At 54.7% G+C, this 27,484-nt stretch overlaps 1 protein-coding gene across 2 annotated transcripts; it reads right to left on the reverse strand.

Annotated features, from left to right (window-relative positions):
- Positions 1-126: 126 nt before the first annotated feature.
- LOC133219394 (receptor-type tyrosine-protein phosphatase alpha-like) lies at positions 127-26,505 on the reverse strand. 2 transcript variants are annotated; one of them, XM_061366708.1, is made up of 30 exons: positions 26,234-26,505; positions 19,816-19,998; positions 19,027-19,251; positions 17,467-17,718; positions 17,099-17,332; positions 15,358-15,600; positions 13,033-13,323; positions 12,603-12,700; positions 11,930-12,122; positions 11,639-11,750; positions 11,272-11,518; positions 11,099-11,138; positions 10,466-10,571; positions 10,219-10,286; positions 9,848-9,990; positions 9,634-9,721; positions 8,968-9,038; positions 8,688-8,724; positions 7,735-7,832; positions 7,431-7,547; positions 6,166-6,323; positions 5,954-6,089; positions 5,102-5,251; positions 4,850-4,949; positions 4,300-4,379; positions 3,770-3,904; positions 3,271-3,396; positions 1,949-2,106; positions 1,563-1,698; positions 127-966 (listed from the first exon to the last, which is right to left on the reverse strand). In XM_061366708.1, exons 1-30 carry the CDS (start codon positions 26,337-26,339, stop codon positions 892-894), a joined length of 4,206 nt encoding a protein of 1,401 aa, XP_061222692.1. In that variant the 5' UTR covers positions 26,340-26,505; the 3' UTR covers positions 127-891. The 2 variants fall into 2 exon arrangements, with proteins under 2 accessions (XP_061222692.1, XP_061222701.1); XM_061366717.1 differs by lacking the exons at positions 15,358-15,600; positions 17,099-17,332 and having other exon boundaries at positions 26,234-26,487.
- Between the last annotated feature and the right edge of the window lie 979 nt (positions 26,506-27,484).

Consider the following 27,484-nt stretch of genomic DNA (forward strand, 5'->3'; position numbering starts at 1 on the left):
CAGGAGTGTGTTCTGCCCCCATGCTGTGGCCAGAGCTGAGTGACCTGTGTGCTCTCAACTCCCTTGCAAGCCCCTGTGCCAGGTCAAACCTGGGAGAAAAGTAAAGATCAGAGGTCACCACCACCATGGTTGGCACAGAGCCTTTATTGCTGAGACACAGAACAGAGCCATGGGGTCAGTCCCTGCTCTGAGAACCCTTGAGCAGCAAGGGTAGAACCAGTCTCTGTGGCGCAGCAGCCCCTGCTTGGAACCACATCCAAGATGTTTAAGTTGAGCTGCTACAACCTGGGAGCCAGACCATGTAGCCATGGTGAAGCCAGACAGGATGCTGAGGGAGCCTCTTGGGATCTAGCAGGGCTGTGGCACCTGGACCAGCCTCAGGAAGATGGAGCTCCAGGAAGGGATTGTGTGGGGTGGGAAGGACTGTGGATTGTCCCTCCATTGGCTCTTGTTGGCCTTGGGCTTCATGGTTCTGGCAGATTGGGCCATATCCTCCCAAGCCCCATGGATCTTACAGCAGTCCAACACTCCCCTGGTAGAACACTGGGTGTTGGTAGAGCTATGCCACTTTCTTGGGGCTGCCTGAAGGGACAAGGGAGCCTGATTCTCTTCATCCCTGGCACAAACAGGTCAAGTCCTGGTGCCCCTGCTCTGTTCTGCATACTCAGGCTGTGATTCCAGTAAGTTCCTGTGCAAAGGTTGGGCAAAGGGTCCTGCTTCAAAGCCTCACCACAACTGGGAGACAGTCCAGCTAGTGCTTTCCAGCCATAGAGGACCCTTGGGGTGGCTTCTCATGGGAGTAAAGCATCCTGGGGCTGTGCACACCCTTCTTGTCTCCTGTGGTTTCCGTTGTTACTGATGGAGGGCTGGAAGAGTGCTGTGGCCATGCCTCTACTTGAAATTCCCATAGGTTTCAAATGAATTCAAGTAACTGAGGGCTAGTTCGTAGCAGAGCCCATACTGCTCCTGTGGACAAAAGGATGCATGTGAGAACCTGGTACACCAACTGCAATGGAAAGCCAGTCTTTGTTGCTAACAGCTTCCTGAAGAAGCCAGGCATAGGTACAGCTCATTCTCCTCCTCACAGAGAAGCCCACCTTCCCTATCGAGGAACCATAAGAATAGCAGAGGGCTGGGCTTCTCCACTGCTGAAGCGAGCATCCATGGCATGAAGTGTTTACTGCTCACTCCTATCTGGGCTGCTCACCCTATAATGGCCCTTAGTACCCAGAATGGTGTGCAGGATAGGCAGTTGTGCAGAATGGGTGCGGGATAGGCATCTGAGCATCCACCAATGCAGCCCCCAGCTGAGCTGACCAAGTGGGCCAGAAGGGCAGCACCAAAGCAGGATGCTTTGGTGCCCATCTAGTCCTGCAGAACCTGCCCCCCAGTCAGTGTGTTTGTCGCAGCAGCAGAAAACAGGGTTTTCAGAGGTCTCATCTGCCCCTGCTAGCCCCAGGGTGATCTGAGCACATTGGTGCTAGGGCAGCTGCTGGGACAGTCCAAGCTATACCCTGTGCACTGGTCTTGCCCTGTTGTCTGGGTTTGAAGGCAGCACCTACCACGTCTTTAATCAGCTGTCTCCGCCGTCTCTTCAGCATCCTCACAGCCTGGGACACATCCACCAGCCCCTCACTTTGTATCTGCTCACATAGGAAACCAGCAGCACAGAAGATCCCGCTCCGGCTGGCACCATCCCTGCAGAGGAGAACAAGGGGAGAGCAGGGCTGACCCTCAGAGGTGTCCCACTAGACATGCAGGCTCTCAGGATGATCTTGCCCACAGATCCTGCATCCAGCCAGCCTCCACAGGGAAGCCGTCTTCCCTGAACACAGCTCATTCATGTCCTTATGTGCACCCAAGATTGAGCTGTGACCCAAGTTCACTGCTGCAGCCTGGTCTGAGCCAGCTCTGCGCCATGGCTGCTCCTCTCAGGGACATCACTCACCAGCAGGTGATGAGGATATGTCCATCCCGGCTCTGCCGGTGGTGTGTCTCTACATTCCCAAGCAGGCTGATGATGGTGGCCGGGTGTGGAGGAAGATGCTGCTTCATGGGCCAGTCTTTCAGTTGCCAGAACCGCACTTCCAGTGGAGGCTTCTTGGGCTAGTACGGAAGAAAGACACTGGGTTGGGCAGGGAAGAAACCCGTTTGCTTTACAGCAGGAAAGGAGGGACAGAGTGTGTTAGTCCTGGCTCAGCCATACACACTGGGTCAAGGGAGCAGCTCCACAGTGGGATAGCCCAGTCCCAGGCTTTGCCCTTCTCCATTGAGTGCTCTGGAACTGGCAGATGTACAGACCACAAGCATCAGGTTCAGCGCAGATTCACAGTATCACACAGTATCACAGTATGTTAGAGATTGGAAGGGACCTCAAAAGATCATCTAGTCCAATCCCCCTGCCGGAGCAGGAACACCTAGATAAGGTTACACAGGAACGTGTCCAGGCGGGTTTTGAATGTCTCCAAAGAAGGAGATTCCACAACCTCCCTGGGCAGCCTGTTCCAGTGTTCCGTCACCCTCACTGAGAAGAAGTTTCTTCTCAGGTTTAAGTGGAACCTCTTGTGCTCCAATCTGTACCCATTACCTCTTGTCCTTTCATTGTTTGCCACTGAGAAGAGCCTGGCTCCATCCTCGTGACACTCCCCCTTTATATATTTATATACACTAATAAGGTCACCCCTCAATCTCCTCTTCTCCAAACTATAGAGACCCAGCTCCCTCAGTCTTCCCTCATAAGGGAGATGCTCCACTCCCTTAATCATCTTAGTTGCCCTGCGCTGGACTCTCTCCAGCAGGTCCCTGTCCTTCTTAAACTGAGGGGCCCAGAACTGGACACAATATTCCAGATGAGGTCTCACCAGGGCAACATTCATGCCAGCCCAGTGCCCAGCTACCCGTAATAGCTCACCGCATCCATGAAACATCATGAGATGCCCAAACTCTACCCGTGGCTGCTGTCCTCCAAGTTAGAAAGGTACACAAGCATATAGAAAGGTACACAAGCATATAGAAAGGTACACAAGCATACCTCTGCCTGCAGCCTCACCCTCCTGGGACTAACCTTTCTCCCAGGGCAAAAGGTCCTGCTCTGGACAGTGTCATTCCAGGCTCCCATCACATCCCTCTAACCGTTGTGGCCCCAGCCATCCTTAGCTGTGACATTGTCCCCAGATTAAAGCCTGCTGATGCTAGAGTTTGGCAGGTCCTCCCAGCTCTTGCAAACGCCATTCTCAAAGGACTTTGTCCATCTCTGTGCAAAGTGCTTACCTGTTGCTTGTTGGTGACGGAAAGTGTCCAGGCTGTGAAGCCAGCTCCAGGCTCCTCCGAGATGAGGTGGACATGGAAACGGCCATAGGCAGCTTCGCCCTGCATGGGCCAGAACTCTGCATACGTCTGCAGACACACACACACGTGTGATCACACACAGACCCTACCTGTCAGCCTTCACACGGGTGTGCACACACCAGCCCCTTGTCCATAAGCCACAGTGTGCACATGTGTGCTATTGCTGCCATTTGCTGGGGATGAACCTATGGTGCTGCAGCCAGAAGAGTAACACTGGGCAAGGGTAAGGAAACCCTGAGGGATGCTCCCTTGCTGTGAGACAGGGGACACCCCACCGCTGAGGTGTCCTCAGGGGTCTCCTGGATGGAGCCCACAAGCTGGCAGTGGGCTCCTGCAGCAGGCAAAGGGGCAAAGGCAGAAAGCATATTGCCCAGCCTCAGAGGGAGGTAGGGAAGGGCAGGGATGCTCGTATGCTGCTGACCTCATCCAGCTCCTGCAGCTGGTTCAGGACAACCACCGCCGTGCAGGTGTAATCCCAGACCAGAGCCCAGAAATCCACTACTGTGGTGGGGAAGGGCATCTGGGTGATGATGAGTCTGTCCTCTTCAGTGTATGTCTGCAAAACACACCGGGGTGCGGGGAAGGGAAAGGTCACACAACCCACCCCTTGGGAGCCCCTTTGACAGCCGGCAGGACCAGGGCAGGACCAGCATCCCACCCCATCCCTGCCCAGAGCAGGCTTTGCACGCAGCTGACCATCACAACGCAGCTCATCCTATCCCAGCAGGCAAAAGCCATCAGCTGCCTGCTGAGCTGCCCGTGCAGGCAGGGCTTAGGCTGATCACGGGGGCCACCTCCTGGCAGCAGGGCCCCAGCCGCTAGGATGCAGCCACTGAAGAAGCCCCAGGTCTGGGACACACTCAGGCCCAGCCCTGCCTTGAGTAGTGGTACCCTGGAGGGATCTTTGCTGCTCCCAGCATCTCCCACCTCCCACCGGGGCTGGAGCCTTACGTTGACAAACACAGCGTTGATATAACCTGGTGAGCCGTCTGCGTTCAGCGAGGACATCAGGATGGGCCGGCAGGAATCCGCTGTGGAGACCAGGGGCAGAGAGAAGTGATGAGCCATCCTCTCCCTGCACTAAGGTGGTGGGGTCCTGTGGCATGGGCTGGAGGGGCTTGGATGAACAGGCACCACCAGCCCCATGGCCATGACAGCACAGGGCTGCCTGACACGGGTTGTCCAAAACCCCATAGGCAGAGGCATAGAGGCACAGCAGTTCCCCCCTCGTTGTTTCTCCTTGATGTCTCATCTGGGCTCCTCCACTGGGAAAGAACAGACCCAGGGACATGTTTATCCCGTGAACGCATGTTTCCTGCAAGCCCATAAGGAAGCAGGGATAGGGTTGTGCTCTCATGGAGAGTCCAGCCTTATAACCAACCAGAAAATGCCAATTGGACCTTGGGCAGAACCTGCCAGTGGCATGGTGCTGGGGAGGGAAGCATCAGGGCAGCATCAACCCCTACCCTACTCTCAGGCTGCCCAGCCCTGCCAGTGGTACCTGGCAGGATCCCTGGCTTGCGGTTCTTGGGCTGGTTGCTGGGTTTCTCCGCTTCTCTGCATGGCAGGAGCTGGAACAACTCGGAAAACTTCTGCAGGGCCTGTAGGGATGATTCAGCCAAGCAAGTCCTGCCTGTCAGCTCTTCCTCTTCTTCAGCCATCCCAAAGGAATGCTCCCCCCCTCTCCATGCCACAGCTGGGATTGGCAGGAGGCACCACAGACCAGCCCCAGTGCATCAGATCCTGATGGTACCTTGAACTCCTTCTCAAGGGCACTGTTGTGCTTTGAGGCTTCAGCTTCTTGAAGGCAGTGGACGTGGCTGGCGATGCTCTCCACTGGGACCCCAGTGCTGCCGCAGAGCAAGCCTTCGAGCACCACCTCGTACAGGAAGGTGTACTGCTCCTGCATGAGGATACAGGTCAGCTGCAGTCTGGAGCAGCTCCATGAGGAGCCCTGGGACTCCAGACAGCTGGCATCAATCAGAAAGAAGCCAGGTCCACCCTTTACTTTCCTGCTGTGGGTCCCTTAGGTCAGACACCTCCCAGTGCAGACAGCCCCGCTCTAAGAAACTGCAACAACCCAGGCAAGACCATCTTCCTGTTGTTTAATGCTCCCCCTCAGACCAGACCCCTGCTCTGGGGAAGAAAACCCAGAAAACCAGTGAATTACAAGCAGCTGCATGATCCTGCCCAACCTAGTGCTCTCCAAAGAGTCCCAGCACTGAGCATCAGGATATAGTCCCTAGGCTTGGACACTGCTGCCCAGAAGGTGCCACTAGGGCAGAAATCCTGAAAACCTGAAGGCCTCTTTATGCTTCTTGTCTAATTCTATATATATTATAATTAATATATTATATCAATGGATGACTGGTGCATAGGAATGCTGCTGGCACTCCAGAGGGTCTCAGGGGAATACGGATCCTGACTAGGTTTGGACACAGCACTGAAAACAAGGTCCTGCTGTCTCCATCACCTGGCAGCTCCAGTCTCAGTGTGTAGGCCATAAACAGTATGGCCAGTGCTGTTTGCATGCCACAACCCCTGGGAAGGGTAGGAAGCGGATCTGCAGCCTGACAGCATGCAGGGAACAGACAGCTCTCCTCACCTTGGTCTGCACCATGCTGATGCGCTGCTCCCGCAGCCTCTGCACGCAATGAAACACATCTACCTTCCCCTCTGCCTTCCCCATCTTCAGGAGGAAGTCCAGGGCGATGAAGGTACCAGTGCGCCCAATCCCTGCACTGAGGACAGAGACAACTTGGGGTCAGGGCTGCCCTGGCCAGCTTTCCCAGCACCCAGCATCTCCCAGCTCAGTACCTGCAGTGCACCACCATGGGGCCAGCGGGCGCTTCCAATGCCCTCTTATTCACTGCATCCACTAAGCACAGGAGCTGGGCAGAGTTTCTGGGGACCCCATGATCTGGCCATAGCAGGTAGTGAAACTGCTCCACCACCCTTGGGAAAGCACAGCCTGCCTGCAAAGAGGGAGACGTGGCTGGGAACAGGAAACGTGGGAACTTGCGTGGAGTAACCGCATGCCAACAAGTGTGGAGCAGAGGAAAACAACGCTTCATGGGGATACCAGCACTCAGTGCTCCCCACAGTACCCTCACTGCAATGAATGCTCCACTATAGGTTATTAGACAGCAAAGAGCAAATTCACTCGGCACATAGCCACAAAATTCACTTAGTTTTCTGCTCCCCTATGCTGTGAAAAGTGAACTCAGAGCACTAAAGGCAGCTTGTGCCCCAGAGGGAAAAAATATAAAATCCAGAGTTTACAGTGATCCCATAGACATTGAACAGTCCTGGCTTGCTTAAATACAGTATTTCCTAAGGCTGGTACCGCAGTGATGTGAATGTAGTCACTTTTGTTACCAGCCCATTATGTATTTTTCCCTAAACATCACATTCACTTGGCCTGAACTGATGAATTGCTATGTTCCACCATCAGGTGCTCTTGGAATTTTACCTTCCAGCTACACTTTGCTGCGGGCAAGACAAGGAATGACAAGAATATGCATGACTGTAATTTCTTCATATTGTACCTGTTTTCCCCTCCTTCAGTTTCTGTTTTTTATCTCAGGCATAGCTTCAACAAAAGTGCCTGTCTTGACAAATATCATCATATACATTATCTTAAACCATGGACTGTCTGCTCAGGTTTAGAAACTGTGAATGACCAAGGGTTCACTGTGGACCCTCTGCAGATTGGCCCACGAGACAGGAGGGCACTTGGCCAATCATCCTAGATGTATAGAGATGCCATTTTCTACCCTTTAACTGCTTTCATGCCCTTTGTGATCACCTCCTCCAAGCCCTCAAGGATGCACAGTCTGTCCATGTGCATCATCTGTCCAGGCTCAGCTGGGGTGAACACTGAAGCTGACCAATTGCCTTTGCCTGGCACAGAAACCTGTGGGGTTGATGCTCCAGCATGGTATCCAGTGATAGCAATGCTGCCCTGTTGGGGCAGGAAACGAGGCAAGGCTTTCCATAGCATCTCTGGGCCAACAGCTCCTGCCTGCTGCTGAAACCCAAAAGCACCCTGCATCCCCATCTCAGCTATACACCAGGCTTACCTTCTGCAGGGAGAAGATGCGTGTGACAAGGCCCGTGGTGGTCCTGGTGTTGTTGAGTGTCACAGTGAAATCTCCATAGACCTGCTCCTGCTCAGGCCAATACTGCTCGCACTTGGTCTGTCAACAGCAGCGAGAGCACTAAGCACTAGCAGACTCATGGGGGAAGCGTTGCAAGCCAGTGGTGGTGCGGAGCTGCTCTGCCTTCCCTGATATATGCACTGGGAGCAAAGCAAAGCAAAGCAGGTAGGGAAGCCTGGGCTTTGTGGAAGCTCAAGCTGAGACCAGGCTAAGATGGTTTCTCTACCTTGTTCTGCTCCACTAAGCCTGTCAGCATCACAATGACTGAAGTCTTCTCCTGCCACACCATCTGCCAGAAATCCAGCACTGTCCCAGGCAAGGGGCCTTTGAAAGGGGAGAACCCTGAGTCAGTGTCCAAGCCATGGGGTTTAGCTATTCCCAGGAACAACACAGATATTCCCAGGCTGTGAGCATCCCCAGGCTTCCTTCTGCACAGCCTGGGCACATCAGCCACTGGCAGGGTGTGCTGGACACCTTGGCTTCATCACACATGTTAGAAACGGAAACAAGGAAGAGGGAGCCCAGGGCACATCAGGGGTTCACTGCTCCTTCCAGGGCTTCCCCATCCAGACACTCGAGATGGCTGTTAGCTGCTCTCACATTTAGGATCCTATTTCACAAACAGTATTCGTGCAGCTTTCGCAAGGAGCACGAGACCTCCTCACTGCATGCTGCACAGAGCAAACTAACCCATCCCAGCTTTGCATCGTTGGAAGAAGCCTGCCTCAGAGTGTGCTGAGTGCAGGCATGTCGGGCATTTTTGGGTTTGTCCCTGTCACTCCAGCCACCAAACGGGTGGTGGAAGTTAGGTTAGGGTTAGGGTTTAAGGTTAGATTTAAGGTCAGGTTTAAGGTTTAGGGTTAGGGTTTAGGGTTAGAGTTAGGTTTTCAGGCTAGGTTTAGTTTTTAGGGTTAGGTTTTAGCGTTTGTGTTAAGGTTAGGGTTATGTATATTGTGTGTAGAAAGACCATGTCCAGCCTGAGGAGTACAGGGTCCAGCGTTAGCTGGATGCTGCCGAAGTGCCACAGAGTGTAACCTTTCCAAGACAGACATGTGCAGGTCATACAGGACCCTGAGCTGAGACACTGACTGCTACTCATCTGCTGTCCCACATCCCCACTCCCCCAATAGCTCAGGTCAGTGACTGGCACCTCCTGAGATGAGGGCTGGGAGCACCCACCTTGAGCTGCAATGAAGAAACGTGGACTCCGGTAGCTCTGTTGGGGAGAGGTTAAAACATCTCCAATCACATGGGTTTAATGTTCAACAGGGAATGAAACGAAAGACAGAGGCATCAGCGCCCAGGGCCTTGGCACATTGTGTTACAGCACCACTCCTGCCAGAATGGAGAGTGGGCACCCAGGGGCTGCATCTCAGCTCCTGTCTCCTCACACAGGCCCCTTCTTGTTAGAGGTGAGGCACCTCTACCCTCCACAGGGCAGCAATTCCCCAGTACCTACATCCACGTAGCTGGCATTGATGTAGCCATTCCCTGTGTCAGAGGGCTGCAGCACCACACGGCAGTGATCATCTGAAAGAGAAGGGAGGCAGCATTTGGGGGATGGTCTCTTTGGGACAGCAACAAAGCGACTGTTTAAGGAGGGGGATGTAATTTAGGAAATCTGGGATTGTCAGCTCCCTCCTCAGCAGCATTCCAGGCATCAGGGCATGTTCAGAGGTAAAGAATAGATAATGAGATGAAAGCTGATGTGGCACAGCAGGAAACGCAATGTGGTTTTGGGGAAGACAATGCAATGACCAAATGCCCATGCCATGTGGGGGCCCAGAGGACCTTTAAGGTTTGGTAGAAATTGGGTCACTCTGCTTTCCCACAAATAGCCACCTCTGGGTGGGACACAGCAGTGTTCAGCAATGACTAACAGAAGGAACAGGAATAGGAATTACTAAGCTTGCAGGGAGATTTGAGAAGCAGAACGAGGATTCTCCAACTGGATATAAAACAGTGAGGTCAGCATGATGCTTCTGGAAAACCCCTTTGGGTTTCAGTAGCCACAGAGGATGAGGTGAGGAGCTCAGCATTGCTGAAGAGTTGGAGGGGTACTTACAACAGCCCAGCACCCTGTTCTGCCCAACCACCCCAAGTGCCTGTGCCAACCCCTGCTTACAAGGGATGATGCTCTTGTAGCGGTTCTTGCTCTGATTACACAGCTCCTTCCCGGCATCGCAGGGATGCAACAAACTGGAGGAGAGTTGCTGCAGAGGAAGAAGACAAGCCCGCTCTACATTGGCATGAGCTCTGGACAACCACAACGCTCCCAAGGAAGGTGTGAGGGATGCGAGGGCAGTGCAGCCGGGTGGTAAAGCAGAACTAGACCAGACCTGGTACTCCCGCAGACGCCCAGCACCATGAGTGTCAACTGATTCATCCTCTGCCTGCTCCGCCTCTATTTCTGCCCTCTTAAACCTCTTCAGAGCCTCCAGCAGTGACTCCACCGGGATCTGCGTGTTCATCTTGCTCACACCTACAGAGACCATGAGGCCAGCTTAGCAGAAGAGTGGTCAGGACCCCTCCAAACCCTAGATTATCCCTCCCCACACAGGTCCCTTTCTTCTGGGAGGTGTCCCTTTCCCTGTGCCAGCCGGCTCTGATCCCCTTGATCATGTAAGGACATTACAGATCCTGTAAGCACCCTGCCTGTGCTTTTAAAAGACAGCTTGTCCAGACAAGGCACACTGTGCCCATACTGCACCTCCTCGGTATCTTCTCAGGGGGATGGTGCCGCTGTTCTCTGAGGTTTTTGAACTGCGGAACTTCCTCCTGCAAAACAGCAAATCAGGTCCATAGACCGGCAGAAAAGGGAAAGAGAGGAGAAGCTGTTGTATGTGTAACAGCCCAATGTCCCACCTTGCTTTGTCTCAGGGTCTGCTTGGGCACTCCCTGGCAGTGCAAGGTGATGATGCCTCCCAGAGAGCAGCAGAGGGGAGGCACATACTGACCTGAAGATCCCAAAGAGCAGCAAAATCCCCAGTGCCAGGAGTGCGACGACCAGTGCTACTGCCGTAGCTACAGACATGCTGCTCAGCAGAGGCACCGGCTCCTGCCCTGCAACCAGCACATGCCAGTGTCAGGCTCCCACACAGCCTGAACAAGGTGTTGTGGGATTGCATAAGGGCATGGAGTAAAAAAACATCTCTCATCTCTCAACATAGGCTTTGCGTTGGAGAATAGCAAAGCTGGTGAGGAAAGAGTAGGTGCTAGCTTGGTGTGATACCCTCCAGCGTGGACCCTACATCCCTCCTTGACTGCCCCAGGCACAACCAGAGCATGGCGAGAGGTTTGCATTTATGGGGTGGCACATGAACCAGGGGATGATGCGGTAAGTGACGATGGCACAGATGATGCACAGAGTCCAGCAGCCATTGGTGCCAACCTGACCAAGTGGCCCAAGGCTGGCTAAAGCTCATGTACAACAGGTAGCCTCAAGATTGAGACAATTTACACAAAGCTGGAAGTAGGACAGAGAGAATCCAATGTTGCTGCACGTGGCCGGCACCTCTCCGTGGGAAGTGACCAGGCGGGGAAAAGGGAACATGCAGGAGAAAGGCACAGGGAATGAGGAACCCACTTACCGAGAGAGAAGCTGTAGCAGATGCAGGTGAACTTCTCTGCCTGCCGAAGGAGGAAGGGAGGGAGATCTCAGTGCACTCCTGCCCCAGTGCCCACCCCAGGGGCTAAAGTCTCCCACTCGAGGCCACTGAATGCCCTGGCAGCGTCCCCACAGAGCAGGACCCCTCGAGGGTACCTGCTGCGAGCGGCGCACGAGGCGGAGCAGGGCCGTGTAGCTGCAGCCCGGGCGCAGGGCAGCGTTGTGGTAGCCGTGCCCGCGGGTCCCGTCGCCCAGCACAAAGTCCATGGGGGAGCTGAGGTTGAGCACGGCGGCCACGTAGGCCCCGGGCTGCCGGCTGGCGTTGAAGGGCTGCGGCTCCGCGGAGCAGACGCCTTCCACCGTGGTGCTGTTGTGCATGGCGGCCACGAGCAGCTGGTGCTCCCTGCAAGGAGGCGGGGAGAGGGAGCCGGGAGGTGGGCATGGGGAGAGCGGAACGGGGGCGGCTGCGGTGGGGAAGCCGTCGGGGGGCTGCGGAGAGCAGAGCTGCCGGGGCCGCACTCACGTCGGCGGCTCGTGGTGCCGGGCGATGGGGAGCAGGGGCAGCACGGCCGTCCCTCGCGATGAGGAGATGTCACGGGCGCTGCGGCAGCTCCTGGGCAGGGGCTGCGGGGCGTCTGGAGGGGCAGAGCCGGGGTGAGCATCAGCGGCAGCACCGCAGGGGCGGCCCCGGGCAGCGCAGGGTGCAGAGCACAGCTCCCGGTGCCCCGGGTCGTGGCGCTGGCCGGGAGGCCGCGGGGATGGGCACAGGCAGCTGCCGCAGGCGGGCACCCGAGCGGGACAGCGCCAGCCTTACCCGAGCGGTTGGTCTGGAACTCCCGGAGCGCCGCAGCCCCGGCCCCGGCGGCCGTGAGTCCCCGCACGGTCACCACGTAGCTGGTGCCGGGGCCGTGCGCGGGCAGCGGGTGCGCGGTGGCGGAGCTGCTCAGCCGCAGCCGCTCCAGCTCCAGCAAAGCGCGGTCCTGCGCGCTCCTGGCCGTGATGTTCAGCTGCGGACAGAGGCAGGGCTGGGGCAGCGGCTCCCCCCTGCCCTCGGGAGCCTGCCCGCAGCGCAGCGAGGCGCAGCAAAGCGCCCTGCAAGTGGCCCCTGGCGAGGAACCAGCAGGAGCCTTGGCCCCACGCGTGGAGCTCAAAGCAGACAGGAGGAGGAGAGCAGGGATGTGGAGCCGGCACCGGAGCTGTCGGAGCGGTTGTGAGCAAAGGAGCAAGCCTGGGTGAGGAGCTGAGGGCAGGAGGGAGGCTGCTTGTCTGAAGAGGTGCAGTGAGCCCGGGGCCAGGTCACCAGGCTGGCACTGCAAGAGCACAGGCACTGTGGTGACAGCACCACAGGGTGGCACAGACTTCTCTTTTCTCTTTCAGGTCATCACAGCTTTCCATCCCCACCGTCCCCACACCACCTGCACTGAGCTCCATGCAGGACATATGTGCCAAGGAGAGGAGGACACAGGCAGCCTGTGGTCCCCTGGTACCTGGTATCCAATGATCTCCCCTTTGCAGGAGGGCAGCGGCTCCCAGCTGAGGGACCCCGTGCTGGGATCCAGCCACAGCTGCTCTGGTTTGTCCGGCACTGGAAGCACAGGAGGATGGGGTCACGCATGGGGCTGATGAGCAGGGGCTGAGCACACAGCAGAGTTCAAGCAGTGCCTGGGCCAGGGCATAGGCTGCACAGGGACCCTCCTGAGCGGGGTTTGTCCCACACAGGCTGCTTGTGCTGCAGCAGCGGGAGCAGAAACAGTGCAGTGAGGAGAGCACAGTGAAGAGGGCATGTGTTCTGTCTGCTCCAGGGCCCTGCACAGCCCCTTCCCCAGAGCCCCACAGCATCCGAGCAGCCACGTCCGCAGGACAGCACTGCAGGCAGTGGGTCTGCGGGTGAAGGGGACACATTTCATGTAGACATACCCATTTCCTTTGTCCTGAAGAGCCCTTTGTACAGGATGGTGCTGGGCGGCAGGGAGATGGTGACGCTGTATTCAGTGAAGGGCTGCAGAGCAGGGCAGGAGAATGTCCCCTCCTGCCCATGGAGCATCTCCTCTCCCAGCACCTCCTCAGCCTCACAGGGAGGGGAGGAAGGCCCTGCCAGCCGGCACATGGCCCGCATGCGTGAGCACGCCTCAGGGACCTGGCAGGACCAGTTCAGTTTGATGCTGGTGCTGGAAACCTCCAGGGTCCTGGGGTCAACGTGGAGCACCTCTGTGGAGGAGACATTGCGAGAGGGTCACTGCCTTCCCTCCTGCTCCCAGCCCTGCAGCCAAACTTCACCTTCCCCATCATTCCCTCTGCACAGACCCAGCAGAGAGGCTCATCCTCCCTGACAGCAAAGGGAGAGATGCAGCTCCAGGACACCACACAGAGTAACTAACCCTTTACACCACATCTGAGGAAGGGAATGAGGGGAAAAAACGCCCCACGCTGGCTTCCCTGAGCATCCCAGGAAAGCCCAGGAGGAGCAGGAGATCCAGGGACTGGGGCATTCATGAGGGGCCCATGCTATGAACCAAGCGTCCACCCTGCCTGATGGAGCAGCGTTTGAACCCGGCACCTTATGGCATTGTGCAAGAAGCCCAGGTGATGTGATCCCCCAGGAACCTGCCACATGAAGCCAGCAAAGCACCTGAGGACACCAGTCCAGACACCCTGAAAGCTTGGGCCATGCAAGGAACTGTTCCTCTTGTGGGTGGGGGACACAGGAGAGCCTCCCCTTCCCCTGCTACAGACCTCCCTATGTGAGCCATGTGCAGAGCTGCCCACAAGGAGCCAGGTCTCAGGACACTCAGTGAGCTCGGGAGCAGCAGAGGACCATTGTTGTCAGATCTCTCCCTGCCTTCCCAAATCATCCCACTGCTGCCCCGTTCTCCCTTGGAGGGACCTCAGAGCCCCAGGTGGTGAAAAGATGGTGCCAAGCCTGTGCCCGGCATGACCCAGAGCCTGGAGGGGACAGCCCATGGGGAGCAGGCTGTGGGACAGAGAGCTGCATGGTCTGGGGGACACAGGCAGCAGAGCCCTGCAGTGCCCCTGCCCCAACCCTGATCACAGAATCCCAAGGGTTGGAAGGGACCTCAAGAGATCATCCGGTCCAACCCCCCTGCAAGAGCAGGGTAACCTAGAGTACATCACATGGGAACTTGTCCAGGCGGGCCTTGAATATCTCCAATGTGGGAGACTCCACAACCCCCCTGGGCAACCTGTTCCAGTGCTCTGTCACTCTCACAGTAAAGAAGTTCTTCCTGATGTTCACATGGAACCTCCTATGCTCCAGTTTACACCCATTGCCCCTTCTCCTATCACTGGACATCACTGAAAAAAACCTAGCTCCATCATCCTGACACCCACCTGTTACATATTTGTAAACACTGATGAGGTCACCCCTCAGTCTCCTCTTCTCCAAGCTAAAGAGACCCAGCTCCCTCAGCCTCTCCTCATAAGGGAGGTGTTCCACTCCCTTCATCATCTTTGTGGCTCTGCACTGGACTCTTTCAAGCAATTCCCTGTCCTTCTTGAACTGAGGGGCCCAGAACTGGACACAATATTCCAGATGCGGCCTCACCAAGGCAGAGTAGAGGGGAAGGAGAACCTCTCTTGACCTACTAACCACACCCTTTCTAATGCACCCTAGGATGCCATTGGCCTTCTTGGCCACAAGGGCACATTGCTGGCTCATGGTCACCCTCCTATCCACCTGCACCCCCAGGTCCCTTTCCCCTTCACTACTTTCCAGCAGGTCAACCCCCAACCTGTACTGGTACATGGGGTTGTTCTTCCCCAAATGCAAGACTCTACACTTGCCCTTGTTGAATTTCATCAAGTTTCTCCCCGCCCAACTCTCCAGCCTGTCCAGGTCTCGCTGAATGGCAGCACAGCCTTCTGGTGTGTCAACCCAGTCCTCCCAGTTTAGCGTCATCAGCAAAGTTGCTGAGGGTACACTCAGTTCCCTCATCCAGGTTGTGCAGCCCTTGCACTCCACCACACAGAGCTCTCCCATGCTCCCCTCCTTTGTGCACATGGTCCTGCCATGAGCCCTCAGGGACACCCTCATCTTCTGCACCTCCAGCAAGAACCTCCCAGCACTGGTGAATGCAGGCAGGACTCAGGGCAAGCTCAGGGGCTGCCTCAACACTGTTTCAGCAGCACCTTCCATCTCCCCAGGCCTGTGCACACAGAGCCTGCCTTCTCCTGCTCAGGATGGGCAGAGCAAGGCAGCCAGAAGAGCTCCTGATCCCCCCTTACCGATGCACTCCACTGTGTTCTGAGTGCGGTTCCACCGGCCTCTGCTGTCCTTTCCAAGCCAAACCTCTCTGTACACAGGTTTCCCATGACTTAGGGTTAGGAATTTTCTCATGCATTTGACACGGGTGAAGGATGGTTGCAAACCCTCAGGACAGCTCAGCATCACTTCTTCATACTTCTTGTAATTATCTTGGTCTGGTGACAGCTGGAGTCTTGAGTCCCACCGGGGCCTTTGGCACGTTTCTGGTGGAGGTGACAGTGGGTGTTAGTTGGGGTGGGAGGTGCTGAGGTGGGACATGGGAGAGAAATCCCAGGCAATCCATTAGGCCCTGGGCAGAGAGGGAAGGTGACATGTCCTGCTGCCAGCATGAGACCCTTTGCTCAGGCTGGTTGGGATGGGCTCTTCTTGTGTACCTGTAGCACGAAGGATCACTCATCCATGAGCCTCCCCATCCACCCTTGTGCCCAAGGACACTATATTCCCTCTTCCATAGCACACAGCACGGAGCTCCCCAGGACATTCAGCCCATACCAGCAGACCCCCTCCAGGCCCCCATTCAGACATGTCCTCCCCCCAGCTCAGGCTGCCCTTGATGGGCCATGGCAGCACCGGCCCTGCAGGGATGCAGGTCTCTGCAGCCAGGGCTCATCCCTCCCACAGGGTCCAGAGGTGCCCCTCTGACACTTCTGGGCTGGATCAGTCACTCCCTCAACTAATTCTCCTGCACATGGCACAGTGCAGTGGGCATGGGGATGAGCAATGCTTTCTCCATTCACATCACCTGCTTCACCACAACTCCTGCTGCCTTTTCCTGCCAGAAGCCCTGCTCCATCCTCCACATCCCCTTCTCACCACATTCACCATCCTCTGGGCTGAGCAGGCACAGCCTGTCCCTGCAGTTTGCCGACTGCTGTGGGACGGGGCTCTGTGGCTATGGTTCGTACCGACTAGCACCTAGGAATGAGTGTGTCCCTGTTCCAGCCTCTGTGAGGGCTCTGAGCAGCCTCAAACAGATTAAATTCAATCTTCCTTCTCCCAGAGGGTCGGAGAAGGGATCTCACAAGGTTCAGACCATCTTCTGAACAGCCACAAAGCAGTACAGACATGCTGGTGTCAGGCTTCTCATGGTCAGGTTTGCTCTCAAACAGCCCTTGTTGCAGAAGGCAAGAGATGCCCTACTGAGCACCACAACTACGGCCACACGTCTTTGACCTGCCCCACCACAGGCACCTGGCCAGTGCCCGCACCCAGGCACATCCAGCTGGAAAAGCAGCAGCAAGGTGCCTTCTGATAGACGAAACTCATCACTCCTGCTCCCTGATGGAGTTCGGTGTCACCATGTTCCTAGGAGCTGGACATGAGCTTTTGGGAGAGTTCCCACAGTCAGACAAGTGTCTGTGATTGTTCGAACATCAGGACATGTGGTGCAGGGTACAGAGGGAAGTGCAACACAGTGTGTCCCCTTCTGGGACACCTTCATCACAGGTCACATGAAGCAACAAAGAGATCCTTCTGCCCTCACTCACCCTAAGGTGTGTGCTCACTGGCAGCCTTTGGTGCCATGCCAGAGCACAACATGTACATTCATCCTTTAATTGCAGGAGCTGCTCCAGGGTCATCAAACCCCCCAGCACTGGCCCCAAGGGATAACCGTGACCTTCCCATGATGATTCTCACCCCTACACATTCCTAGCATCCTGTCCCTGCAAAGGAGCATCCTGCTCCTGATGCCTCCCTTACCGATGCACACAACTTTGTACCGAATGCGGTTCCACCGGCCTCCGCTGTCCTTTCCAAACCAAACTTCTGATTTCCCATGACTGACAGATTGGACTTCCCTTGAGCACTTGACGTGGGTGACTGATGGCTGGAAACCCTCAGGACAGCTCAGCATCACTTCTTCATTCTTCTTGTAATTGTTCTGGTCTGGTGCTAGCTGGAGACTTGTGTCCCACTGGGGCCTTTGGCACGTTTCTGTCATAGGGGAAAGTGTGGGTTAGATGGGGTGGGGGGTGACAAGCTGGGACAGGGGGGGTGATGGGATATCAGCAATCATTCAGCTAGAGGCAGAGCAGGGCAACCAAGAGAGCTTCTGATGCTACCCTTACCAATGCACTCCACTTTGTCCTGAGCCTGGTTCCACTGGCCTCTGCTGTCCTTTCCAAGCCAAACCTCTCTGTATTCAGGTTTCCCATTGCTATTGGACATGGTTTTTCCTATACATTTGACATGGGTGAAGGATGGCTGGAAACCCTTAAGACAGCTCAGCATCACTTCTTCATACTTCTGGTAACTATCTTGGTTTGGTTTCAGCCGGAGTCTCGTGTCCCACCGGGGCCTTTGGCACGTTTCTAGTGGAGCTGAAAAGAGGGTGTTAGCTGGGGTGGGAGATGCTGAGGAGGAACATGGGAGGGAGATCCCCAGTGATCCATCAGGCCCTGGAGGGAGAGGGAAGGTGAAATACCCATCTGCTAGGACATCACTCATAGGTAAGGCTCGTTGAGATGGGGTTCTCCTTGTGTACCTGAAGCATGAAGGATATCCTTCATCCATGAACCTCCCCTATCCATCCACTTCTGTCTGTGGACACTCTTAGCCATCTCCCACAGCCTCAAGCAGGGAGGTTCCCATGTTGTCTCTCTCCTCCCATCTTACCCGAGCCCTGGGCTGCCTGCTCATTCACTCACACACTCAGCACAACTCTGCTGCTGCCCAGGCCAGTCCTGCATCCCCATCACCTGAGGAGCAGCATTGCTCTTCCCTCAGCTCCAACCACATAACAGGGGCTGACCCAGGGCTCAATTCAGTCCCTTCAACCCAGCTCCTGCAGTTGCAGGGTTCCTCATCTGCAAGGGCAGGCAGGCAGACAGGCAGACCTGTGCAACCCAGGGAGGCACAGCAAGGATCATGGCACTCCTGTGGGCACAACAGTGCTGGCCCCCAAACCTGCCCCATGCCCTGGCACCCATCTGCAGGGTCCCACACTTGCCCTGCTCAGAAACAACTGCAGGAGCTGCTGGCTTGCCCGTATGGCTTCCCCATCTGGCACTACCTTGTCTCTTGTCTCCTGGCTGGACTGTCTCCTTCAACACTTTGCATGGGCAACACAGCACCAAGGAGGGACAGTGGCATGCATGCTGCTCAGCTTGGCAACATCATGATTGGCTATCAAGGATGAGGGTACAGAGGGGACATGGGAGAGATGGTGCTGCCTCGCCTATACACTCTATGGAGCTTGGAAGGTGTATCCAGGCACCTGTGCTATTCCTGCCCCACCAGGCGTTTCCATAGACTGGTTTTACAGAGCTTGCTTGCAGAAATTCCCTTGCAGATATTTGACCTTGGGAAAGGCCAACTTGAGATCTCCAGGGCAGGAGTGTGTGCCTGGGCAAGGTGGTCGTATAGGACACTGGGAGAGGGGTGAAGTGAGGGGCAGGATCTGGCCTCCTCCATCTTCCCAATGTCCTGCAACTCAGGAATTGACTGGGAAGAGATGCAGGGACAGTCAGAAAACCTGTCCCACACTAAAGGCTTCTAAAGCAGTCTGCTCCCAGCTGGGGCCTGTCTCTGAGCTGTGGCCAAGGTGTCTCATGGATATGTCAGGATATTCGAGGTCCCTCCTCAAAAAGAGATGCATGTAGCAGGGAGGCATACTGTTCCCCACTTACCTGTGGTACAGGTCAGGTTCTCTGTCACCCCATGCCATGTTCCCTGACTGTCCATCTCCCAGTCGTACTTAGAGTCTGGAGATGTCCCTTTTGCACATCTGATCACGGCAAGGGCAACAGGATCCTCCATAGAGCAGCTCAGTGTCACCTCTTCATGGATCCTGTAAAAACTCTTGTCTGGGGTAAAGTGGAGCCTCGAGTCCCACTGGGGCTGCTGGCATTTCTCTGTACAGAGGAGCAGGACACAGTGTAAGCAGGATGGAAAGGGGCCTGCTAAGGGGTCTACTGCCCTCATTTTGACACTGTACAGCTCCCTTGGTTACCACACTCAACTCCAAATCCCTTTTTTGCACCTAGTTAAGGTAACAGGAGAGAGATCTATCCCAGGAGCAGTCCCATCTATCCCCACAGACTTGTAGGCTTCCCCACTCAGGCTCCATTTGGATAAGGTTGTCCATGGACTGGGCTCCTCCCTTCCACTCTCACCACCTCAGCCCTATGTCCAGGAACTGTTTGAAGGCATGGGACACACAGTCAGTCCCAGTGCTGGGACCCTTGTTCCTGCCTCTGAACCCCTCCCCAGGACCACAGACACCGGTACCTGCCCATAGCAGCGTACTGAGACAGAAAGTGCCCTGACACTGCCAGGACACGGGGGAAAGCTGAGACATCCAGGTCTCCCATTCCTGGACTGTCACCCCAGTGGGGTTGAAGCGCGACCCAGTCATGGAGGGTCTACCACCAGCTCAGCACCATAGGTAAGTGGGGTCAGAGTGATGCTCTGCTTACCCTTGCAGGTGGCAGTCGTGTTCCACAAAGTGTGGGTCCCATTGGTAATGCATCTGATCCGAGAGACTGATGGCATATACTCCCCAGCACAGCTCAGCTGCACCAAGTCGTTCAGGGCATAGCTGCTGTGGTATGGGGTCAGCCGCAGCTTGGAGTCCCAGTCGGAGGGAGCCTTACATCTTCCTGTGTGCAAAAGCCATGAGGGAGAGCCATGAGCATCACTGGGCTCCAGAAGCATCCGCGGGGATGATAAGGTCCCCATCACTGCAGAGGGGTGGCACAGGTAATCACCTCCCAGATTACAGCCCTGAGTGTATTGATCCCCTTGCACCCTCAGTTGCAGTGCAGAAGTGTACCCAGAGCCAGTCCCAGCCAATGGGTTTCAGCAGCCTGGAGGATGCCGCTCTCTGCCCCAAAGACAGGGGCTGTGGCACCAGTGCCATCGAGTCCTTGTTGGCATCACTCACTCGCGTCCCCATCATCCTGCTGTGCACTACTTGCTTATAACCACATAAGCACTTATTTGCAGTAAAAAGCCCAATCAAGCTGCCAGTTCGCTTTTGCTCTGCAGGTTACACTTTCTATTTAGTCCTTTTCATGCCCTGCACAAAATACCCGCTGGTTCCTAGGACCGGGTACCTCCCATCCCATGTCACTCCCATCCTTACCCAGGAGGGGAAACATTCGCACAGCTGGGTTGGCAAAAAAGACCCAGCAGGGACTGCAGGTACATATTACTTAACCTGCTGCATGTTTGGTGGCATTTTGAAACGTGCAGATTGGGCAACTGATGGAAGTAAATCACTATATTTGTTTTCCATTAGTTCCTAGACAGGAGCGCTGCCGTCTGTCTGCACGGCACTAATGTGGGTCTCGAGCTCTGACCAGGTACCAATTTTCATGTAGTAAGAAATGTACCTCTCTGTTAGCTCTTTTCTGTGAACAAATTCAGCTGTAAGTAAAGCTGTAAGCATATTCAGCCATTGTTCAAAGTTACCAGGGTGCATCCAGCCAGGCACAGTGATTTTGTACTCCTTCCCAGCACAACGCCCAGGCAGCATTAGAACTTGCCAGGAAACCATGATTGTTCTGTACTCCTCATGCAGCAGGCTAAGAGACCACAAGAGCTGCATCACCTCAGCCAGAATAACACCCCTGCCAACTGAACGAGATAGATAAAATACCACCAAAATGGTAAATAGAGCAGCAATTATTTCAGGCAGGTGACAGATACTTATGAAGGCATTTATAGTGTTTCATTTTCCATTGCTTTTCCTTTTCTAAGTGCTTCCGTACCTCCTGGGGGCTGTCACCATCCCTGCAGTGACACAAACCCCACCAGCAGCACAGAATATGGCAACCTGCAGGGCAGGAAACGAGGAGGTAAAGGAGAATTCTCCTCTGCATGTACCAGAGGTGCAGATTTCAAGAGGGGTCTGGGACAGTGTCTTCCTACAGACACTGATGCTCTGCTGGCAGGGCTGGCTGTGGCTGTATGCCAGAGCTCTGATTTGCTCCCAGCCCTGTCTGAGCAGCTCACCAGCACTTGGAACTGATTCAGTCTTTCCCTTAGGTTTCAATGGTTCACTAAGGTACAAGTAAATAGGTGCTGTGTAAAGATTCCGGGCTGTAAGAGGGTGTGAAGGGATCCCTTGGACTAAGCTGGAACAACAGCCACACATTTCTGACTAGGTTGGCCAACTCCTTCAGGTCTCCAGTGAATCAGTTCTCTTAAAGCTGGGCATTTATCAGCCCCAACCCTTTGCCAGAAATGTCAGCACAGAACCATAGAATCTTTTCCTTTTTTTTCAGGTGAAAAAGGCTTGGTGAAGGCACAAGGACTGCACAAGTGAGCAGTCCTGCAGGCAAACCCTCTTGATCTCTCTTTGTACCTGGCTGTGCCCACTGAGCCCCATGCAAGCACTAATGGGATGCCGGTCTTCTGCACCTCATCCTTTCCCTTCTGGGCCCTCTGAGCTATGGGAGCAGTCTTTTGGTCCCCCTTTTTCTTCCCTACAGGCTCCCCCGTGCACCTTGGCCTGCCAGATGTGGTCATGTCATGCTCACTCATGGGGTGGGCAGGAACTGACACAGCACCCTGACCTGGACTGCACATGGAACACACAGGACAGGGCATGAAGCCTGGGTGGGATTGATCAGAAAGGGCAGTCAGAGCCCACAGCTCAGCCCCATCCTCAGAGGAGCCTGGAGGGTGCTGCTGTAGGAGAGTGCACCAGCCTTAGAAATTAGGCTGGGGATTAATGCTGTCTGACAGAGGGATGGGTATGACAAAATGAGCTTGCTTGCGTTGCAAAGGGGTAGTGTACATCAGTGAGACAGCCTGGGAGGCTGCCAAAGCTCCTTGTAAACAGAGCATCCTTCTACCAGCGCCCATGCCATCTATGCAGAGGAGCTGACAACAGGCAGGGTGTTACAGCACTGACACCGTGTGCGTTCAGACACCTGCAGCCACTCAGAGCCCTTCCTGATGGCATTTCTTGATGACTGCTTGAGGGCAAAGCCTCAAAGTCTCTGCTTCCACTCAGAAAGGGGAAGAGAAGACACTTTCAGCCCGTGTCTGTTTCTGTCTCAAGAACGTCGCTGAATACTGTCTAATTCAACCTCACTTCTCCAATAATCCCCGTAGCAGGGATACGAGTACCCTTTGAAACTCATTGAGAGAAACTAACCCGTAACTGTGGGGTGCAGTCGAGATACACAGGCTAGGGGAGGGACACCTCTGTCCTCACCCTCTTTCTTTTATTTTCCCATAACATTTGCCATGGGAAAAGAGCTCCTTGGAGCAAAGGAGCCTTTGCTCTAACCCATTTGTGTGCTTTGGTGGTGGCTATGGGAAGTCTCCATCAGTCTGGAGCTCACCACTTGTGCCAAGGAGGTGGATGCGCATATCTGTGTGCAGGGGGATGGGGCACTGCTGGGAAAGGGAGGGTGTTCAGAGAGAAAGGGGAAAGAAACACTCAGCTTCTGGCCTCACAGGGACTAACAGCACCCGGGAGGGCAAAGGAACAGTCATCAGGCACTGTTTTTCACCCTGAACTGTGGTATGCAGAGAGCTGCCCACAGCCTCTCCGCCCCAGCTATAGGAAAGAGGCTGAGACAAGTGAAATTTCAGCATGGAAAATATGGTGTAGATGTGATCAAACAGGCACTTCTTACAATGTGCAATGTGTGCTTACTGCAGAATGGACAATGCTAAATGCCTAGGCAGGAGTGGTATCAAAAGGTTAGCTTATTTGCCTCATATAGTCAGAGATTGACTGTTACGTGGGTGGGTTTTGTGTTTTTTTTTCCAGTTGATTCTACTAAATGAATACCCTCCTTGTTAATATGGTTTAATACCCATGAATATAGAAAGCATTTTACAGAAATATCTGGGCTGCCTGTCCCTGCTGCAAAGGAGTTATGAGCCTGGCAGGCAAAACAAAGCCCCAGCATGCACCAGAAGCAGATGTCGGGGAGGATCAGAACAAATAGCTATGCTGGTAATTCAGGTCAGCCCTTTGCTTACCAGTAAAAGATGTACTTTCTTGCACTGTATTATCCCATACATAAAGAATAAAAGACAAGGGGAAATGTAAGGAGCAGCAGGGAAAGTTCAACCCTTCTCCCACAGCAGCTCAGCAGCTAGCAGAGATGACAGCAAAGCACACTGGAGTCTTGCTGTGTTTGATGCCATATGCTTGCTAAGAAAAGCCACCACCATTTCCATTGTGGAAAGTGATATTGAGCCATTGAGAAGACACACACAGGTCTTACAGCATCCCTGTACTCACCACTAGCAACCAAAGGTGCTGGGTGGGTCTTTGAGAGCAACGAGCAGGGTGAGAGTGGAAGGGGCAGAGACACCTCTGAGATGCTCTGCTTGGGAGCAGTGCTGGGAAAAGGAGGTGGCAAAGCAGATCACAGACCAAGGCACTGCAGGAAGAGCAGGGAAATGGTGGCACTTTAACCTGTACTGCTCTGCCATAGAAAAGGGGCTCAGACATGGATTGAAGGACAGGAGGTGAAATACTTGTTTCCTGAATCTGTACTCTGGTAATGAGAAGCACGGTGGAGCGCACAGCTCTGAGCCCCAAGGCATTCCTCTGCAGCATCTCTTAGTGTCTGTGCTCCCAACAGGATTTACTCTAGGCACTGTTTGAAATCAGAGTCCCACTGACACAAAACCCTTCAGACTGAGTGTGGCTTTATTTTACCCAGCACCCTCCTACGCACCGAGCACTGCAGTATGCCCCTAGTTAGAGCACCTTGGCAGCTGCAATTAAATCACTATGTAGTGTTAAGCAAGGCTGACGAGAAAGGGATCAGGGCCAGCCTGGGTCATAGACCCTGCCTCTGTGGGTAAATCATTCCCTAGAAGCTTCTCCACCTGCCTCCTAGGCATGTTGGTACTGTAAGGGAGCAAGGTTTTCACAGAGGTGCAGCATCTCAGGTGGGAGAAAACCCCTGTAAGAACAGCACAGCAGGACAATAAGGTGACAATAGGACAGTGAGACAATGCACCCTGCATGGTGTGATGGGGTGAGCAGAGAGCGGTGCTGTGCTGGCTCACACTTGCACCACGTGCATCAACCACATCCTCTGCCTGCAGCTGCTCTGCTTTTACCTGAGCAGTGCCCTCATCCCTGGGATGCTCCTCAGCCATCTGCACTCATTTCTTCAGCAGATGCCAGGTCCTTCACCAAAACTACTGCCATGTCTGTGGCTTTTCAGGAACCAGTGCTGCCAGTGCTCAGTGGCACAGTGATTTGGGCAGGCAGGAGCCCTGCTGCACGGGGACAGCCCCACATTACCCTGCACCCTGGTCCCCTCAGCATGGGGGGCTTTGTAAGTTCTGCAAAGGGTCAACAATGTGAGTGGGAGCAGCTTATCCAGTCCTCACTTGGCTGTTGCCTCTCCCTGATTACACCCTACGTCTGCAAGGGTTGTGGGAGATGCTCAGGGACCGCTGGAAAAGGAGACCTTTAGGTCATGTCCTGTGTTCCCTGTCTCTATCCAACAGTTTTACCCTGCCCCACTGCTGCTGTCTGCCCCATAGAGGCCATTGCACCCTAATGTGGATGGGAGGCACCATCCTGCCCCATCCTGGCCATGCCCCTTGTCCTGTCCCTCAGCAAAGAGAAGGCCCCCAATTCATAAAGCGCAGGTCCCAGAACGGGATGAGCCCACGTGCGGAGGATGCAGCAGGGCTGCCCGCACTGCTGGGTGCGGCTGACAACTCTCTTTTGTCTTGGTTCCTCTTTTCACAAACAGCAAAGTTCGAACTCAGCAATACCATCTCTGCCGCAGGCAGCCCCAGGGATGAGCTGGGTGACTGAGATGTGCAGAGCACATCAAGTCTGCTGCCCACCCGCTGCATCCCACCACACATGGTGGGGACAGGTCCTGGCTGCAGTGTGTGCTGTGCAAGCAGGCTGGAGAGCCACCCTTGGGCATGGTTGCAGACGCTGTCCTGGTAGCAGCTCGAGTGGGGGATCTGGACAAGGGGAAGCCACTCTGGGCAGGAGGATGTCCTCTGCTGCAGGTTTAGCCCTTGGTTTTTGAGTAACAGTGTGTTGTGCTCACAATCCCTGCAACTGCAGACACATTTCCCTTGGGAGCGGGCTCCTATGGCCCATATCATATAGTACAGATGCTGCTGTCACTTCACACCAGCAACCGAAGGTGCTGGTCCCATTCCCCAGCTTCTATCACACCATACATAATCAGCAGGTTTCTCTAGCCTGCATCAGCCCAGACACATCCTCGCCATGGACTGGGACATGGCTGGGTGCTAATTTAGTGATTTTTATCAAAGATTGGTTTAGGGAAATACTCCAGTTCAGACAGATCCAGAACAATGCAAGGTTACAGCCCTGAACCACATCTCACACCTCCTGAGGGGTCAGATAACATGTGAGCCTGCAGATACCCAGTAACTGACTGCTGAGATGAAAATGTGCAGCCTGTGTAGGAAGAGCCTGACAGAGCCCTGGGGGTCCCCTGGACTTCCAGCACCAAGAAAGCCCATTAAAGAGCACTTCATGTGCCTCCTGGATACACAGGGACTCAGCTTATGGCTCCCTATGTCTTTGCTGGGCACTAGCACCCATCTCCACTGCAGTGAGGATGTGGCATTTGTGCAATGTGCAAGGAGATGTGGCCACCTTGTGCTCCACTGCCTGCTCCTCAGAGGAGCATTATGGCCCCTGCAGAGGCTTTTCCATCACGCTGAGGTCTTCTGCCTTCCATCCCCAAACAGAGCTTCACCTCAAAAACCCAACTAATACCCAGATCTCTTGGACATCAGCTGCAGTCCTCTCTGATACATCCTGCGTGCAGTAAAGATAAAAGGCAACCTAACGACAGGAGGGCAGCAAAACCTTCCTTTGTGGGTACAGGAGTGAACCCTTGTTACCTGTTTCCTCAGGCTCTCCGGAGGTGTTGGGGTCCGGCTCTTCCTCCTCCTTTGCTGTCAGCAGAGGTGTGAGGAGCAGAAGAAAGATCCATCGCGGCAGGGCCATGTTTGCTTATGCTTCCACAGCAGGACGAGGTGTCAGCCCCGCCGGGCTCCTCACAGCGCACCCATCTGATTGCAAGAGGTGCGAGCACACAGAGGAAACAGAAATCACATACAGTGCAAGAGGCTTCCTCATTGGAGAGAGAACCTCTGCCAGTGTCAAGCGCTGCTTTCGTTCTTCTCTTCTCTCCCAAGGGCAGCTTCACGCCCCTTTTACAATTGCGCTGCCCCGAGAACCACCGTTTTCAGGCTTTGTGGCAGGAGATGCTACCAGCCACAACAGCTGGGTTGCTGCTTCCTCTCCCAGCACAGATATCGACAGTCCCCAGGGGACCTGAGAGTTGTGCTCGCTCATGGCTGGGGTTTTCCAGGAAGATGGAGCCTCCATACACACACAGTAAAACCAGGCAGAGACTGCAGCAGGACAGCTCTCACCTTGTTATTGCCTGATGAGGACTGTGATGGAAAGGACTTCTGCAGTGCACTGATTGCTTTAATTACCTGACAGTGCATGCTATGGGCAGGAAACACGTGGTTTTGGGAGAAGGGGCTGGGTACTCATGAGTGGGCTGAGAGCAGATGCTCAGGAGTAAGCTGATGAAAGCGCTGGGGACCTATGGAGCCCAAGTGTTGTGGCAGGTTGTGTTACCAACACATGCTGGGTGCGGGAATGGCCTTGAAGAGGTGAGAAGGTGGCACAGGGACAGCAGTGTGCAGGGAGGTGACTGCTGGTGATGCTGTACAGCTGGAGGCTGGTGACAGTGGCCGGGAGGACCAGTGGGCAGGAGTTGATGAATCTGTGCTCCAGCTGGATGTGATTGGTCTGCATCCCAGCCAAAACACACAGCAGTGATTAAAACAAGCTCTGACATCTTTCCTGAGTCTTTGCTACAGGGCTGCAGCCCCTTGTGATGGCCTTCCTTTTTGCTCTTCAGCAAGACCCAGTACTCCCAAGCCTGGATCAGGCTTTGCTTTCTACTGATGCACATGCTTTGTTTGATTTGCACACCCTACAACACCTTTATTCAGCAGCACCAAGAAGGCCACCATGAGCTGGCCCTCTCCAAATACTCCAGCCACACCAGAAATCTGAGCATAATGTGGTACAAGTCTTCTTTTTCTGCAATTATGGTGCTTGAGGGCAGAGCC

The sequence above is a fragment of the Neopsephotus bourkii genome, unplaced genomic scaffold, assembly GCF_033783945.1.
Source record: "Neopsephotus bourkii isolate Nb327-2 ecotype Australia unplaced genomic scaffold, CSIRO-AGI_Nbou_v1 NB_125, whole genome shotgun sequence".
NCBI classification, from domain to species: domain Eukaryota; kingdom Metazoa; phylum Chordata; class Aves; order Psittaciformes; family Psittacidae; genus Neopsephotus; species Neopsephotus bourkii.

Coding starts and splice junctions, on each gene's coding strand:
- LOC133219394 (XM_061366708.1), bottom strand. CDS start 26,339: ATGGCCCTGCCGCGATGGATCTTTCTTCTGCTCCTCACACCTCTGCTG. Junction 17,333..17,466: donor GGACAAAGTGGAGTGCATTG/GTAAGGGTAGCA, acceptor CCCCTATGACAG/AAACGTGCCAAAGGCCCCAG. Junction 8,725..8,967: donor TCAATGCCAGCTACGTGGAT/GTAGGTACTGGG, acceptor TCTCCCCAACAG/AGCTACCGGAGTCCACGTTT.